Below are 19,216 nucleotides of genomic sequence, written 5' to 3'. Positions count from 1 at the left end.
ATCACAGGTAATAATGAAATGGGGGTGGAGAATAAATATTAAACAAAGTTTTGTTTTTTGTCGAAAAACTATTGTTGAAATATTGAAATGATAAAAGCAAAGTGCCACATTGTGTCACTATTTCGTGTATTAAAGTACTTTCTAGATCCTAGAATCTACTATTCAATACTATAAAAAGTAAAAAAAAAAAACAATTCAAAAAACTAACAAAACATATCAAATCCATGACCGCCACGCCCATGACTTAGCGATTCGACAAGTCAATTGAAAAACGTTCTGAATGGAAGTCATCGTCAATGGTTATTTCTGTTTTTTTTGCTAGTCTTAACAACAATTAGTTGCCCTAGTTGAAATGGGGCTAATACTGATCTTTCCCTTTCTCTCTCACTCTCACTCTATTTCTCTATCTCATCTTTTATACGATTCACTGCAAAATTGTTTTTCTTTGTAATAATACTAATTAAAATTGTTTTTTCCCCCCTTTTTTTTGAATAGAGAATTGCAAACAACAATAAATCAATGGAGAATCCAAGTGGACAACTTTTTTTGACTTGTGAGTAGCAACAAAAGAGAGAAGAGAAAAAACATAGTTGCTGCTCCATATTTGTCATTACATTGATAGAGACTTACAGTTTGTAAGGGGAGGGGTAGAGGGTGCTGGGGGTAATAATAATAATAACAATAATTACTGCCTTTTGACAGAGTTAAGCAATAAGAGAAAAAGGAAAAAAAAAATTGGCACTTTTTTTTAGTAACTACTCAAATTCTTCTGAAAAAAAGTTCAACAAAGCCAAAAGCAGTAAAATGTAAAGCTCTTTTTGTTGTTGTTGTTGCAGTTGGGAGTTTCTTTTGTGTGTGCCTTCTCTTTCTACCTCTTGGTCTCCCTTTTTTTTGGGGTTGGGAAAACACGTCGTTGCTTGAATTGAATTGAAATTTACTGGAATTGTTGTTGTTGCCGTACAACATATTGTGCAAAATAATTTGGGCGTGGGAATGCTGAAAGCTCCATTGTCTCTTCTTCTAGCTTCTGCCACTTTTTCTTCTTCTTTATCTCTACCTTCTGCTGCTACTTGTTACATTTTTTTACATTGAAAAATTGTATTCAATGCAGTTGGAATTTTTTGTTTTTTCTTTTCTTTTACATTTTTCTATGCGTGTTAAAGAAAATATGTGAAAATGGAAGGAAGAAGAAAATCTGTAATTGGAGCATTAGAGGAATATGAAAACAGAAAGGGGGAAAAAAGAGTAAAGAGAGACAGAGATAAAGGATATACAGAAAAAACAATCATTGAAGGACCGCGTTCAAGACAAAGTGTCCTTTTTCAAGTAAGACTTTAAGCTAAATAACTAATCTAGTTAAAACTTTAGAAACCTAGAGTCGAATATGTCTCTAAAAGAAAAGTCTTATATGCCATTTGAAACTAGTTTTGTTTTCCTCTCTTTCATACATGTCAATTGAATTAATTAGCCGTTTCCGAAACTTTTCCCTTTCTGGCAGAGAACTTTTTGGTATGTCAAGCTGTCTTTTTTTTTTTTGTTTTTGTTTTTAATGCATAATTAACTATGCAAATGGAAAAAAACGAGAATCGAGCACGTGGAAAGTGATCAAGGTAATCTCTCATCTAGTCTCTCACTCTCTAGAGCAAAAGTGAGAGAGAGAGACACCCAAATGGCGCATACGAAAAGAGGAAAAGTCGACAGACAAATTACCTTAGTTTGCTTGGGCTCTCAGGAGAAGGGGAAGGGGACCCAGCCCTCAGACAAAAACCTAATTAAACATAAACAATGGCAATCTCAACGGCAAAACTATCAACAAAAGAAATGTATGACACAACAGGTTTTCAACAGCAAAACAAACTACAGCAACAATAAGATCATAAACAAAATATAAAAAAAAAAAAAAAGGTTGCTGCAAGTCTAAAAAAATGCGTGAGGTGTGCTACGGATATCCTCAGGCTGGAAGAGTAGAGACGGGGGACAGAGGGGTTAAAAAGTTGGCTCTCGTTTATGATGGCCAACGGGCCTCAGTTGGATTTGCCATTGGCCTGTTGCATATTATTCATTTTGGCAAGCAAAAGAGTGAAAGTTTAGTTTTTTTTTTTATTAACTTTTTTACTTTTTGTTTTAATAATTTTTTGTTTTTTAGGTGCTACTACTGCGATTTGGCCAACCCTTCATACTTTGTTTACCTCCACTTAACATAATGCATATTTTAATAATCTTTAATAATTATTTTTGCAATTAAAAGATGCAGCTTGGTTTGCTTTGATTCGACTGACATATACCCATTAGAGGGCTATGATAAGTATTCTATTAGAAAAACAAAAATAATAATCTATTGGTAAAAGAAAAAGTAAAAGAGATAAATACTTTTGTGGTAATTTTTTGTTTATTTATGAGAAATATATAAAATGTTGAGCTTTTAAAGAAAATTAAATTAAATTCAGTTCGATAAATATTTAATTTAAGCCACATTTCGGAAAAACAATTGACTTCAATGTTAAATATCTAAGCGATATTAAGTATAGAGGATCCCTAAAGACGATTACTTTTAAGGCTGACTGTAGTTGATTTCTGCAAATCAATTATAACAGGAATTTTATGGATATATCTGAACAAATAATAGCTTTATAATGAATTTTGCCAAATTTTGCCAAATGTTTTTTATTTTTATTAATAATTGTTTAGTATCGCAATTGATAACTAAGCAATCATGATATGGTTGAATAATTTCACTTGCCCCGCCTCTCTCTAGTTAGTAGGTATGTATAATTGAGATACAGGTAAGGCAGAAGAGACATTTACAATATAAGAAGAAGAAGAAGAAAAGAGTAAAACAAAAGTAAAGTGTAAAATGAAATGCGCGCAATTGGAAAATGAAATGCGCCATTGACTTTCATTCGAAAGAAAGAAGATGATGGAAGCGACAGGTGTGTGAGTGGGAAGCGGGAGGGAGAAGGGGTAGGGCAAAGGGGTCGACATGTGCAGTGAATGGCAAATTGAATAAGTGGCTGGAAAATATGTACATACATAAAAAAAACTATGTAAGTGAAGACTACAACAACAACAAAAAACTACAAAAAAAAATGGTTTCACGCGTCTGCAGTTAAAGAGCTTTTCGAATTTCGGACTAAAGCCGCGCGCCTCATTGTCCACTTTCACTCGGTCCAGCCGGCCTCGGCCTCTCCTCTCTCTCAGGATGATAATGATCATCAACAGCATCAGATGGCTATCATGAAGTTTTTATGGATTAGTTTTGCACGCCACAAAGTCGCGAAAACTAGTTACAATTTTTTTCATTTTTAGTTTTTTTTTTTTTTTTTAAACCCACAGACTACGATGTCGACTTGGCTGATGACTAATGCGCTGGAAAATTGAAAATGGGGGAACCAAATCTAAGAGCAGAAAAAAAACACAAACCAACCTAGCGCCTAAACTACAGCCTACGACTGTCTCGATTGTCTGCATGTTGCCCAAAATTAGCGTGCAAATCAATTGTAAAATTGAAAAATAGAGGTAAAAAAAAGAGACGAGAAAAAAAACCTATACTAATGATTCATGCAATTTTGTATTAATCGCTGGGATAAGAAGGGGAAGGCGGTTGCAATTGGGCGAGGCTTTTTAGGGTGGGGGAAATAATCAAGCTAATTAAAGTTAAATAAACGGAAACGAATCTAAAATTTATCGCATTGCATTTCCTTCTATGAATGTAAAATAGTTAATAGATCTCAGCCTGACATAGCAAAGATTGTTAATACTATTTTTTACTAAGGTAAAATAAATGAGACCCTGAAATAATAGAAGCCTTTAAAAACAATCGAGGCTATGTAGCTTTAAAATCAAAAATAATATTTGGCTTTAGTCATGGGCGCATTAAGGACTGTGAAATGGTGAAAATTAGCTCCTTAAAGTATGCAATGGAAGGGAAGTATTCAAAATTTGCAAAAAAGTTTATAACTTTTCCTATGCCTTGACCCATACAAAGTGCGTACAAGCTGCTTGATTTTAGATTTTTTTCATCCGCAGAATTTTCCAAAACTTTCATATATGTACATATGTTTTAAAAATCAAATTCTTGGTCAACTTATTGCATACTTTTGGTAGAAAATGTCTTACATTTCCACCGCCTAGATCTCCCTATGCTTTAATTAATGTCTTTTCTTTTCAATTCCAGAATTAAGAATTTCAGAGTCGATATAATGTTTTAGTCAACTATTCCAAGTTAAAAAACAAAATTGAATGGCTATATAAAAGAAGAAAACCTTGATCAACAATGTTTTTTTTTAATAATTTTCGATGATCTTCACTAATTGCATGCTAATTATTTCGAAAACGAAATCAAAACCCATAATTAATAGACCAAAGATCAAAAGGGAGAGAAGGTGAGTGCGGTAAGGTAAGGGGTCATTGCGCCATCAAAGAAATCATCAAACGAAATCACATCACACACAATCTATTCGGTTGTTTTTTTTTTTTGGTTTTGTATATTATTTATTATGTTTATTTTTTCACGGTTTACAGGAAGCTCTCGCAAAGATGAATTCACAATTTATTGTTTACATTTTGGCAACTTTTTGTCAGCTTGCTGCATGTTAATTAACTGATTTCCATAAACAAAAAAAAAAACACTTCCTACGGGCATAAAGGTATTTTGCATATTTTTTATTAATTATATATTACAAGTTATTCACACTTTTTATTTGTTTTCTTTGTGTGTTTTTTTTCTCTCTCTCTCTCTTTTGCTTAAATTGCATCACAAAGTATCATTAAATAAATTTTTTTTTTGCATTTTATTTATTGCCAATTAATTGCTCAATGCAAAAATTATTTGGCACACGAAACGAAACGAAATGGAAATAAGACTCAGATTGCACATGCGTAGCAAGCTTTCGAGTCTATATAATATAATTATTCCGACGATGCGTCGTCGCGTGCTTTAACATTGCTTGCCGATTTCAAACTAAATCGAGAAAAAACAAAATAACTTCAAATAAGTTAAGAGAGAGCGTGAGCGTGAGCGTAAGCCAACATTAAGACCGGCTTCAATTTATGGCTTCTTTCTCTCTCGCATGCGATAAATTTACACTTGTTGCATTGAGTTGATTCAAAGCTCTCCATCCTCTTTATCCGTCTCGCTTCCTCTAGTTATTTATTAGGCGTATTAATTGCCAAAGCATAATTAACCATTAGCAAAACGAGACAAAGTTGCCCAATTCATTTTAACATTTTTGGTTTAGCTTAGTTTTGCTCAAGTTTATTTTTTCCTTTTTGTGGTTTGACCAAATTTTCTATAATAGATTATGGAGCTTGAATAAAAATCCAAGTCAATATGTTGTTGATGATGCACACATGTTTTTTTGTTGAACTTTTTCTTATTCAATTTTTATACCCTTGCAAAAAGGTTTTATTAATTTTGGTCAAGAAGTGTGGTCAGAAAAGCATAGAAGAAAGCATCTTCGACCACATAAATCAAAGCGAACTCCTCCTAGACGGTAAGAGCTCGGACTCAGCCGGACCACTATATCGTATAGCTCCCATACAAACGGCAAAGTCACGAACTGTGATTTTTCTCAATAACTTCGTTATTTTTTAAGGTATTGTCGTGACATTTAATATTGGTGAGATTCTACACCTAAAAACGACTGTGCACAAATTTGATCAAGATCGGGTGACTATATCATATAGCTCCCATAGGAACGATAATTTGAAAACAGTGACTTTGTCAATAACCTCATTACTTTTTACGCGATTTAAATTTATATTTCTCAGTTAACTTAACTATTAAAGACTTTGCTAAAATTGATTCAATATTTAATTGAGGTGACCATATCATATAGCTTTCATAGAAACGATAGGACAAAAACCGTGACTTTTATGAATATTTTCGTGATTTTTGACGCCATTGCTTTAAAATTAATCATTAGTCAGTTTTATATATCTTTTAATGAATGTGCCAAATTTTATCAAGATCGGGTGACTATATCATATTGCTCCCATAGAAACAATCGATGGTAAACAGTGACTTTGATCAATAATCTTGTTACTTTTGAAGCGATTATCATAAAAATTATTATTTGTCAGTTTAATATACATATATGTATTAATGAAGGTGCCGAATTTAAACGAATTTTATGGCTGTCATATAAACATACTATAAAATATCATGCTACATCCCCAGATCGCTCGAGCATAAGATTGTAGGCTTCTCTTTCACGAAGACTTTTCAAATAAAACATTTTTTCAAACTGACTTTGCAAGGGTATAGAAACTTCGGCGTGGTCGAAGCTATCCCCGGCCCTCTGGTTTCGTTTGCTTCGTGTCATTTGTCTGTTACAGTTGCAATTCTTGTTCGTGATATTTTTTACTTTGCATGGATAATTAGCAAAAGTTTGAGTTTGCATTTTAGCGAATAGAGAAATTGAAACCCCAAGGAATTTGTGGAATTGAAAAAGAAAAACAACGACAAGAACAACAATAAACACAAAATTATTTTACCGTGGTTCAAAATTAGAAAATTTATTGAACAATTTTAATAAACATTAGAAACAAATTAGTCCATCGATCAATCAAAATTGTTTAGAAATATCCAATTTGCTTATTTGCTTCATAAAAAAAATTGGTTTTAAACACTGTACGCAACGTGAGCTAAAAATATTCTTTAGCTGCGAAAGAGTGCAAAAATAACGTAAACAATTCAATGGAGAAACAAAATACATACATATTTATGAACTTATTTGCACCATGTCAACTCAGAGAGGGAGTAAGCTAGAGAGATAAGCACAAGAGAACTAACAAAATTGGAATGCGAACGACGAGCAGCTAACAGAATAATTGCCAAAATGAGATAGATAAGAGGTAGCTGCAGGTGCAAGCAATATACACACATACATGCATACATAGCAGCCCCCCCAACAAAATGATTAAAAAGATAAGCATAATTAAATGTAGCTCATGAATACTTTCAACTTGGCAACAGAATCAAGTCAACGGGATGAATGGAAACAAATCAAGGAAGAGTTCACAGAGTTATATAGTTGGCTGGGTAAAAAAGATGCAATTCATATTGGACAAATCCAGCGTTGTGGATTTTGAAAATCCGACAAAGTTTTGTCTTTATGACAAGCTCCTACAACGTCTACCATGAGAAGTGCCCAAAAAAAGGAGCACATTGCATTGCTACTGACAAATGACTTTTCAAAACACACATATGGATTTCTCTTTTCTAAAAAACTTTGTCCTTTTTTTTGAATTTGGATGTTGAATATTTACCCTATCGACCTAATTACAAATAAACATTATTTTGACAACTTCAAAAATTCTGACTTTGGTTTTAACTTTCTCGAATATAAACAAATTCCAATTGGCAAACCCAATCAGACTAAAAGTAAAAAAAAAATGTAATTAGCGCAAAGTGAAAATGACAGAGATAATTAAGTTATGACAGCAGCAAAATGAAAACGAAATGAATGCTGCAAATCCAAAGTAACGGAACCAACGCGAAAAACGCAAAAAAACAAGAAAAAAGTCCAATGAAAAAGTTCACGCAATACTGACCTCACACAGATACACAAACAAGCACACACACACACACGCACACACACAAGCCAAATGCACAAAGCCGCTAGAACATACCAACGCCCACGCGCATGGGCGTAGCCCAAAAGGAGCTCGTAATAACAGAAAACAATTTCTAGACAATTTTATATGTCAAAGTATTTATTTTAAAAATTAATTTTTAAACCATAGTCGACAATATGTACATACATACATCCCCTATAAGGCACACAATGGAGCACCCTGTATGGCAGACTAAAACGAAAGAGAGCAAGAGAGACAGTTTTCGTGTGGCGCTTGAGCCAAGCCATGTGACGTCATACAAATATTTTTGCCGACTACGCACAACTCGGACCAGCAGCTACTACAACTACAACAACAACAATGGCAACAACAAACTATTACTACAAACGGAAATCCACAGACACGGCACTGGCTACGCTTCGTTTATTGCCGTTAATTATTGTTGCTACCTTTTGTTGGTTGTTGTTGTTGTAGGTGGTCATTCATGGTGCGAGTAGCGTATACAAATATATATCACACACAGATGTGAGTGTGTGTGGTTGTGTGTGGAGCCTCGTTTGCTATTCCGCAACAACAAAATAGAATTGCGCTTCGTCGAAGCCTTAGCCACTGCTGCTCCACCTCAGAGTTGTAAAACGTGTTTTTATTAAATCATACAACAACAAAAAAAAAACAAAAACCTAAACACAAACAACAAAATATGCGTAGTCTGTTTTTGTTATTAAATATTTTTGTTTTTGCTTTCGTTATGAATACAAATTCCGAAAACAAGTTGACCTTAAGACATAATGGAAAATGGAACAAGGGAAAAGATGCTCTATAAATGCAAATTGAATTGATGTATTGTAATGCAACCGAAACAATTTATTCTCCCATGTACGTACTATAAACCGTTCTATTTACATTTGTTACGTAATGCTTAAGTTTCGGTAAAGTCATAACGGTTGTTAGTACATTTTTGTATCCTTTTTTGTCACTTTCACCCACACACACACACAGCATCTTTATTCACACACATACAGGAAGCAGACAGCGCGACGCTTAAAAAGGGCGTTAAAAGAGAGAGAAAAACAGAGAGAGAGAGAGAGCTCAAAGTTTTCATAACAATTTCAGACACCTTACCTTGTTCCTGTTCCCGTTGCTCTGCCTCTTATTGATGTTCCCCTTTCCTATTGTCTTGCTTTTGGGATTCCACGATGCTGTTGCTGTCGCCGACGCCTGTGCTGGCGCATTAAAAAATCTGTTTCAGACACCAATAACAACAAGCACCAATGCACATTTGTAAAATATTATAAAATATTTTATTTATAAACATTTGCACAAGACACTCACACACACACGAGCTGCACACTCACACGCGGGCACACACACACTGATACACACACACAAACACAGCAACGCACGCCTTCTTCACAAAAGCAACAACAAGAAGGGGCACTGGCTGCTGCTGGTTTTGTGGAATTTTCTACATACACACGTCGCGTTCCGCTCTTGCTCTCTTCGCTTGCAGGCTCGTTGCTTGATTTTGGTCCTCTCCCGATGCATTACCGCAACGATATTCACTTTTACTGCATTTTAGCCAACTAATTGTTCAATTTTTGCTGCACAATTCCTATGTTTTTCTTCTATTTCTTCAGTCGCTCACAGACACAGACACATGATGTGTATAACTCTGTTTTTTTTTTTTTTTGACAATTGGTAGGGCTGGAAAAGCACCACACAAACACCCACATACACGTTTTTTAGCTGCGCAAATTCACGACTTTAGTCGGAATACATTAGCCATGCCGATTTAATTTATTACTCACTTTAAATAAACATTTTTCCACTTTTTTTTACAAGTATCGATGTTATTTTTTTTGTCGCGAATCCGTGCTCGTAGGAGTATCCGCGAATTGTATAAATATAAATTAATTAATTCCGCACATGAAAAAATGGCTACGATTTGGAAAAACCATTTAAAAGCGCACTCCGTTAAACAAAATTTTCCCAAATATTTTTCTTTTACAAAACAATGCTGAGTGCGGGTGGCGGTGGGGGGATAAAACAGAGTGGCCAGTTGGCGAAAATATTTCATTTATGGGCATTTATGGCCTTCGATTGGGACTATCGATAGGTTTGCCCCGATAATGCCGATTACGATAGGTTGGCTCTAATAATATCGATAGCTTTGCTCTGACAATATCGATAGCTTTGCTTCGACAATATCGATAGCTTTGCTTCGATAATGTCGATTGCGATAGCTTTGCTCCGATTCCCGCTACTTTTCTCCCACTATTTATTATCCAAGCTAAGCGCGAAAAATTCAAAATAACCTCTAGACAACTTTAACATATATCAACTCTAATTAAGTATTGACAATTCGATCTAATTTTGTGTTGCACGTATTATCCTTCTAGTAATGATTACTAGATCGTATGTAGTGAAATAATCTTGGCCAATAGCCACTGCCAGCACTACAGAGATATTAATTTTTTGGTGAGTTTTGGCTAAATCAATTACAACCTCAAACCGATGTATGGATACGAATACTTAGGAAAATTCGGCTTGTTATATCCATATTAATACTTCACAATTAATACTTATTTTAATTGCATTATATGCATATGTTTATTAAAGTTTGCATCTCCTGATATAAAAAAACGCATTTTTAAATATTCTTTTCGTTTTTAAACAATTTATACATACCTATGTATATATTTAGAAATATCTTGAAAATCACTGAGCTGTCTTGAAGCTTTTTTTTTTTTATTGTTCTTAACTTAAATTACAAACTGATTCGATCTAACAAAATTTAGTAAAAAACTGAATATAACTAGATATATAAAATCGAATACCAGTCCTTCTAAGATAAAGAACTCGTGTAATTGTATTACTTGTTATCATGATCTTTGATAATCATATAAGTTAATTGAATTTTCTAAATAAATTCAATGACCTTAAACTGATTTCTCAACTTTTAGATGAGATTCGTTTCCGCAACGAAAGCAATCTGAATTTCCAACACGTGATGCTTGACAACAGATGAGACCGGACGGATTATCAACAAATAGTTGACCAAACTATTTACAGTTGATGACTTAATTTCTTCTACAATATTCCCCAAAGATTAGGTGGAAGCTGATACTCCGGGTTACGGATCGGTTTTTGATTTCGTTCGACGTAACATGAAGTCATCGTTTTAAAATAGATCATGGATGGATAGATGAACGCGCTTTGCAAGTGCGTATGTAGAATAAGATTACTTTATTTTTTATTTTATAAAAATATGTAAAATTATGAATAATTATAGAATACGAATATCATTATTTATGCATTAAGGGGCGGGGTATTTTGGGACTAGGGAAGCGTTTGGAGTCTTGGGCTGGGGCAGGGAAAGAGAGGCGTGTTGTTTTTGTATTCTGCTGGAGCACAACTTAAAAATATCACACACAAATACCACGCAAGAGGGAGAATGAGGATAAGTTTCATTCTACTTCCAATTCAATATTATGTTTTCGTCATTTCTACGGACATTCCTTGTCACTGATCTTTTGGAAATCTAAAAGTAGATTATATTAGTAGTGGATAGCAAAGAAAGGTGAATACTGACAAAAAAAAAGAATGAAACTTACTTGCATTCTGTAGGCAATTCTCTGTCTTCATAATGCAAACATTGCGATAAGTCTTGGTGGTCCCCTTATCATCGGCGGCACAAATTGCCGCATCCTCCTGTGTATCACACTCCATGGAGCACTTAACATTCGGATCTGGCAGGCTGAAGCCCTGCACAAGAGTTGTTAGGGCGAAAAGTGCTACTATAAATAGAAAATAGTTTGTTCGATGTTAGTTATTTACAAAGGGTGTGCAAACAATCATTATTATCATCATCCACCTTGTGTAGTGCATACTAAATGGACTCAATCAAACACCCATGATATCACCCAATTCAGAGAAACAATCCAAGAATGCCGCCCATTCACATTCTGAGACGCCAGAGCGTCTAGCCTGACGGGGCTGCTTTGGTACGGGTTTGTAATATCTAATGAAGCATTTGTCAGTTGGTGTATTGTGTCTGTCTCTGATTCGGTTCTTAGAAAAATTTCCATTGCTCTGAAATCAATATCAAGTATCCTTGATCAAGAGATATTCTACCTTGTCGATTTTTCAAAATTTCCACAATTCATAAGTATTAATACCATGACTTATTGTTTTTAATATTCAAATAGGTCAGCAACAATAACACAGACAGAGCAAGAACAAAGTAAATAAATGACTCATTTCATGTTTGTGTTCATTTCAATGTGTCATATAAAACGAGAGATTACTAACTGAACCTTAGCTAATATGCAAGCAAAATGGCATAATTGTTCAAACCTATTAAAAAATTGCTTATTGTCATAAGGAATTTAATATTTCTAATTATATTTATTTATTGCTTGGAACTTGTTTTTCTACAAATGTTTTCCAAATTCGGCATTCTAGTGTGTCACTTTTAAAATTTTGAATATCCTTTTCATTTACTTATTTACTTATCTTAAATCGTTATATTTTATACTTGTTAATGAGCTGCCTTCTTACCTAGCAAACCGTCTTGATTTTACCATTATAATTGTAATTTTGTCAAAACACCATTTTTCAGTAGAGTTAAAGCAAAACTTTTTTAATTTTTTTAAATTGATGAAGAAGAAATTATGTAATATAGTTTTATTATAGTCAATTAGTTGGTAAACAATTAAGAAAGTTGTATACAATACGTTACTCTAAGAAAATTCCCAAAAAGTCACTAAATTTTTTTAGTTTTTGCACTTGTCTAAAAATGCGAATTTAATGTTTCAGGAATTCAGTTTCTATCTATAAAGTAGTATTTTTCAAATATTTATTCAAGGATTATTCAAAACTACTTGACTAAATATTTATCATAAGTAACTTTAGAAATTTTTTTAGAAATCGCTTTTGGAAAAATTCCTTTCCTACATAGAATTATTTAACGAATTTAAACACTTTCATTAGCAAAAAGTTTTCTGTCTTTTAAACTTTACATTATTTTTTTTTTTTTTGGCAATACTTACATGTCAAGAATACTGCAAAGAGCTTCATTTTTGCTGTGGTTGTTGTTTGATTATTATAATATTACTTTCTATATATTTGTTTTTGCTTGTCTCTCACTCTCTTTCTATTAATTAAAGAGAGAGATTTTTTTTTTATTGTTGAGAGGAAGAGTACACACGTTCGAGTCTCCGGCACAATAACAAATAATATTTATTTTATTATTTATTGACGATGCATGAACCTTGAGGGTCAGACGAATTAATTATGCAGCGTTTGGTTTTTCAATGATTAACAATTTTTGTTTTTTTTTTTTGTTTTTGCTTTACACTAGTTTTTGGGGCTTGTCAGACTTGTCACACAGAGTTAAGAGACACGTGTGTTTTTATTTTTTTTAATCTATATATTATTGATGGGCGTGTATATATAGATGTTTTTTTTTGTGTTTTATTTTATTTTTATATATAAATTTTGTTATAATTTTAGTTCTTTTTGGCGCGTTGCAGACAATCCGCACCAGCAGGCGTTCAAATGCGAACTGAAACCAAGAGCACGCGCAAAGATATCCTTTAGGTCCAACCTCAGTTTCGAGTTGCGACTGTGGAACGCGCGGTGCCTCACGTTAGGGGGCGTGTATGTGCGGTGTGTGTGTGCGTGTGTGTGTGTGTGTGTGTGTGAGTGTATGAGTGTATGTGTGGGGGCAGGGGGGACTGGGTATTGAACAGATTCGGGCTGCTGCAGCACAATCAATCAAAATCACGAAAAAAATTCAACTTCAATATCAAAAATCAACAGAATGATGTCGTCGCCGTCGTCGTCTGCTCACACGAATGATAACCGACCACACAGTGTCTGTTAGTTTTATAGAATTTTTTCATGCTAAAAAAGATTTACACTCGTGTGTGGATGTCGTCCGTCGGCATCAATTTTCTTTCCTTTTTTTTTATAATTTTTGTTGTTGTAGTTGTTGTTGTTTTGTATTTATTGTATATTGTTTCGATCGTTTGATTGATAGCCTTTTGTAGCTTCGTAGGCAAGTCACGTCACGTTGTGTCCAACTTGTTGGTCTTGGTTTGTGCCTGGATTATTTGAATTATTTATGAAAGATATTTGTTTGGGTCAAAAAAAAAAAAACAAAAAAAAAACAAGAAAAAAACAACAAAAATTGTGATATTGTGATGCTGTTGCCTCTTGCCCGCTGTTAATTGGTTCACGTTTCGTTCAATACTGAGGGAGAAAATTTTTCGAAAAAATTTCATCAGCAAAAGCTATAAAGCCGCCGCCACCGCCTCATCACAGGGGCCACACGCTTATCATCATCATCATCATCATTATCATTTTGGACAGAGCAAACATACATATCTTGTATATATAGAAATTTAGAAAAATGTGAAAAATTTCTGGTTTTATTTTCAAAAAAATTTGGCCTTTTTTATTTGAAGATTTTGCGACGGCCACGAGTTCACTCCACTCGATCCATCGAGAGTCGATGTCTATGAATTTTCTTTGATGATTTCCTTCTGTTTTGGACAGAAATACATATACATACAACATATGTATATATATACATATATATATATATTTATGTATTTTTGTTATTTATGAAAACACGACGGACGTCAGTCATTTATTTTCTTTATTGTCGTTTTTTTTTTTGTTAATGTTGTTATTTGAAATATCCGACGTTTGTCTGGCTTTTATTTTGCGATAATCGCACAGCTCAATGAAGCAGTAGGCATTAATGAAATGTTGATTTACATTATCAGTAATATGAGAATTTTTGTTTTTTCCTTAGAATCTGTGATTTTTCCTTTTTGTTTCTTGGGATTTGCCCTTTTTCTAGAAATACAGTCATACTTCAATATAGTAAACTTTTGTTAGAATAGCAAAAACGGAATCGCAGAATAGATAAAAGAACATTTTATTATTAGCAATTAAGAATTCTTTATTCTTTTATTCTTTAATTCCAGTGGTTCATTATAAAGAAGTTGCACTGTAGACAATTGAAAATATATAAGCATTACTTTTGGTTAAGTAGTTCAATCCATTCGATTGATAATTAACTGTGAAATTGGGGATAAGAATGGACGATAAACTGTCTTTTAGGCAGATACTGGATTATATTATCTACATTCTGATAGGAAATGGACAAACGAATGATAACATTACCGCAGTTGTCCTCCAGTTTGCGGTCATTTGCACTTACATATCTAAAATTTGATTTCAATTTGAAATAGAAAAATTAGCAATTTCGTTAGATTAAGATATTCGATTGATTGTGATTTATGCCAACATGCGCCACTTTTCAGACGCCACTTAAACAGACAAATTCATTCCGTTCCCAATTCTTTAGAGATTCGAAATTTTTGCATTTTTCTATTGAATTTCAATTTGCATATCGAGTAATGAAAAACAACTGCCCAGATCGGCGCCCTGTTGCTTGCCTTTTTCAAATACCCTTACAAATAATCATTGATTCAGCTTTCTGTCTATCTGTCTGGCAATTAGCAAAGGGGCAAAATAAATCGTGGGCGGTATCGTTGGCGTCGCGACGCCAAGAAAAACGTGCGACATTTTGTCGGCCATTTGGAAGGAAGTGACGGGCGCCATTTAATTGGCAATAACATTATCTATCTAGCCACATAAATTAAGATCGATATCAATACAATTGATCAATGTATGGACACTTGTAAATTACTGGCTATTAATAATGGCTATTTATAGACTTAATAATGTATTGTGTGAATCTAAAATTAGCTCTTATGATTTAGCATTGTGACTATTTTTAGCCCAACACTTAAAGTCGTGCCAATGGCCCCCATTGGCAATTGATATGAAATTCTGAATAGTATGAGCTGCTCTTATATTGTTGCTAATGGGAACACTTTTGTGAGAAAAATAATTCAATTGAACAAACAAATTGTATTACAAAAAATTTTATACAAATACTATTATAATACTGTTCGAAAACCCAATCTGAAATCTGAAGCTAAAATTTAAATGGTTTGATTTGATTACCAATTGCATTAATTTCTGAACTTAACTTAAGCAATTTTTGTCTAAGCTCTTGTGTCCTTTTTGTACTTTTCAGTTATTTCTTGGCTTTGCATAATTAAACCAGTAAAAATGCACATATATATTTATGTAAATTTCGGGTTCATTTACTTTTCAAACATCAAATATTTATGTATACAGCTTGCCGAAAGTCTGCCAAAAAGATACAATTTTTGGTTTTCACCCTTCTGTTACTATTCAAACAAAAAAAAAAAAGAATTTTTAAAACTCAAGGATAGCAATTTAAAAGAAATGCTCAATTCTTTACTTCGAAATAGTTCAAACGACTTTAATAGAGTTTTTCTAATGATTAAAGTTAGCTTGTTATCGATATTCGTGTTCACATCAGCATATAATAGTTATCCCTCCATTTGGATTAATTTTGGCCATGATTACACGACGATTAGATAGTCTTTAGCGTTTGTATACTGCCTTTCAAAGGATTGGAACAGACATACATACATATGTGGGATTATCCTCAGTGCGGGATTAGCCATATGACAGGATTAGCTAAGCAATGATTTAATCTCCATTCGATTACCAAAATCTAGTTCTGAGCAAAATAGGTAAATTGATAAAAATTTCATTTGAAAAACTCAGTGAATTCTACACTTCACTGTGTAAATTTGTAACTTTGTCAAATTTTAATTGGTTTTCAAAATTAATATCATATTTATATACGTACGTATTCGTTCTTTATAGTCTTACTATCAATTTTCAAGTGAGAAAAAAAATGCCTACGAGCAGCAAAGTATTCCAATAATTCTCAATTTCATGGACCTCTAATTTAGTCAATTTTTTGAGTATTTTAAAAATTTATATATATATTTAAAAGTTGAAATAATGTCCTTCAATCTGGATTAAAACTAAATTGTTTGCTAATTCAAATCAAAAATCGTGTCGAAATTAATCTTTACAAATATTAAAGTGTTTGATATCATTCTAAAATATGAATTTCAATTAAACTGAGGTATAACTTTTTCAATTCGATTGAAAATTCTCGATGTGACAGACAGTCTAAAATAAAAAGGTAGATTAACCAAAAATTTATGTTTAAAATTCTAAAGCAAAAAAAAAACACAATAACAATATCTTCTCAAATCGTTCTTCGCTGATTTTCATCATCAATAATGAAAGTAATCTTCTGATATCCTGATTTTGGACTGCTACAGGCCCCGCCCCTTCTCAGAGGAATTAGTAATACCTTGAATTAAATCTAATACCCCATGAATGAATGGAGTTTTATTTGATAAGAAAATTATTTTTCGAATACCTAGGAGATTGCCTGCAGATAAATGACTACCTCTTAGATAATGCGGCTATTCGACCTAGGCCTTAACCATAATCTGCATCTCGGGTTTGTTGTGTGGTCACCAAATTGAAGTCCAACCGCATTTATGCAATGAAAGTCATTCAATCGTAAAGTTTCCGCACCTTATAAATTGTTTTGTTCGCCAAACTGGCTGATTAGTCGTGAAGTCTTTGGCATCATGTGGCACTTGGCACTGGGTTTGTTGCAGCAGCTGAGTGCTGCTCCAGCTATTGTTGTGGAACGGAATAAGTTTGCCTACTACAAAGTGCCCGTTCAAATGATCGAGCAGATGTTGATCAGTAGCAGCAGGAGCAGCAACAACTGGAATTCGGGTAACAATTCAGATCTGTATCTAGTGCTTCAATGTCCGCCCAAATTGGATGATAGCATACCCAAGCCAAAAGATATGCTCAACTGCAATGTAATCGATGAGTACAAGGAATTGTGGTCGGAGAAGGTTAAAGTACTGAAAAGAAAGAAGAATCAACGTCTGCATATGATGCCATTTCGTATAGTGATACGACCATTAAATCCACCAGCTATGCGGAAACGAAAACGTCCAAAACGGGAGCAGAGAAAGAAACTGGACAAAAATCTTGATGAGATTATGGTCGATAGTCCCCTAAAACATCTAGGTGGCCCACATATAAGACAAAAGGTACTGAAACTCTCAGCGGATCATGGTAAATTTAAGCGTGGAAATAGCTCCAAGGGCTTCCAGCATATATATCATCGTGACGAAATATATAATGATCACATTTTCTATGATGAACTGCAAACAGATGGAGAATATCATAATTATCTCAAGCAAAAGATCCTTTCATGATTTGAGGTTCTATAATGAACCATATCTAAATAAATGGTTTTATTTATTATGCAAGATTCTTGACTTGACTTTTGTGTGTTTATCATTATAAATTGTAGTAGTTAAAACAACTTAATTTTTAGTATATATTTATAAGATGCAGGAAATGCTTGAAGCACAAATGCAAAACTTGTTCTTGGTGATTTGTTTTTTCACTCAAACAAACTGGAGCCATAAATCTCAGTTTGAGATAAAAACATGTCATCATAGGAAACTCTATCGAATATGGTGGTAAGAAGTCCAGTGAATGATATTTTAAATTCGGTGAGTAGCCCAGGTTCTAAATCATTCCAAAATTCTACCCAATGATCGTTAAAGGCACGATTTAGTGCTATAGTTAGATCTGAATTCTCTTTATACAAATCATCCATCCAGATAATCCAACTGAAAGAACATACCAAATATAGCATATAGACGGTTTTTTTTTTTACAAACATTACTTACCGATCAATTTTGACATTTGGCACCAATGAATAGATTTTCAAGAATCTTTTATCCTGTCTGTATTCGACAAAGACCTTTACGATCAATGTTAATTCGAAATTCTGAAAATCTGATGTTAGTTTACCAGTTGAATTGGCTTTGAATAATAAGAATTTGCCCTCCATGTCATAGTTAGCTTCGTGCAAGATGCGGGGAATGCGAGCCTTGATCTCAATTTGCTTCTTTGTGGGATCCTGATCAAATCCATCGACATGGATAATTGTGGCATTATTAAAACCCTTATTGATATTATCTCTCAAATGAAAATTTAACCATATGGGACCTTTAGTTGTAGTATTTAAAACAGACACTAGATTAAAGTGTGTAACATCGAGGGGTGGGAGACCTATTTCCGATATGCCCTTGGGATAATGACGGATAATACTATTCATTGTTCGTATCAAGCAAATTGTGTCACCGAAATGGCATTTTTCTATATTTTTAGCTGCAATAAAGATTAAAGCCATTGTATTTTAATCGAAATAATTGCATAATTCACATACGAAGTTCGATGCCAAATGAGTAAGACTCATAGAGAAGAAGGTGTAAAATTAGTATAAGCCACTTGTTCATATTGAATAACAGTCAACAATAAATAGAACCTGCAACCTCAATGATAAATCTCAACTAAATATTGCAAATAGATGCCAAGTACATCGAAGTATTGCATTGGAATTATTAAAATTTACGTAACCGGTTTTAGTAATTTGCAAAACACATTTTAACCCGTTCTTTTTCAAACATTTACTTCAGTCTCAGTCTCATCTGGTAGAAACATATCATCGTAGGCAATATTATTAAATATATCAGCAATTAAATCCCGAAATATTCCCGCAAATATTTTCAAATTCACTGTGAATTGGCTTTGAATAATATGAATTTGCCCTCCATGTCAT

At 33.6% G+C, this 19,216-nt stretch overlaps 3 protein-coding genes across 3 annotated transcripts; 1 reads left to right on the top strand and 2 right to left on the bottom strand.

Annotated features, from left to right (window-relative positions):
• Nucleotides 1-10,801: 10,801 nt before the first annotated feature.
• On the bottom strand, nt 10,802-13,538 carry LOC6650592. The gene is made up of 3 exons (XM_002073792.4): nt 12,630-13,538; nt 11,193-11,375; nt 10,802-11,119 (listed from the first exon to the last, which is right to left on the bottom strand). The coding sequence occupies exons 1-3, from the start codon at nt 12,655-12,657 to the stop codon at nt 11,085-11,087; spliced, it is 246 nt and encodes an 81-aa protein (XP_002073828.1). The 5' UTR covers nt 12,658-13,538; the 3' UTR covers nt 10,802-11,084.
• Nucleotides 13,539-16,881: 3,343 nt separating this feature from the next.
• On the top strand, nt 16,882-17,852 carry LOC6650591. Its single transcript, XM_002073791.2, has one exon. The coding sequence runs from the start codon at nt 17,151-17,153 to the stop codon at nt 17,796-17,798; it is 648 nt and encodes a 215-aa protein (XP_002073827.1). The 5' UTR covers nt 16,882-17,150; the 3' UTR covers nt 17,799-17,852.
• An 8-nt stretch (nt 17,853-17,860) lies between these two features.
• On the bottom strand, nt 17,861-18,893 carry LOC6650590. The gene is made up of 3 exons (XM_002073790.4): nt 18,824-18,893; nt 18,282-18,765; nt 17,861-18,221 (listed from the first exon to the last, which is right to left on the bottom strand). The coding sequence occupies exons 1-3, from the start codon at nt 18,891-18,893 to the stop codon at nt 17,990-17,992; spliced, it is 786 nt and encodes a 261-aa protein (XP_002073826.3). The 3' UTR covers nt 17,861-17,989.
• Nucleotides 18,894-19,216: the final 323 nt, after the last annotated feature.

Source organism: Drosophila willistoni, chromosome 3R, assembly GCF_018902025.1.
Source record: "Drosophila willistoni isolate 14030-0811.24 chromosome 3R, UCI_dwil_1.1, whole genome shotgun sequence".
Lineage (NCBI taxonomy): Eukaryota > Metazoa > Arthropoda > Insecta > Diptera > Drosophilidae > Drosophila > Drosophila willistoni.
This window is presented reverse-complemented; position numbering and strand designations above follow the sequence as displayed.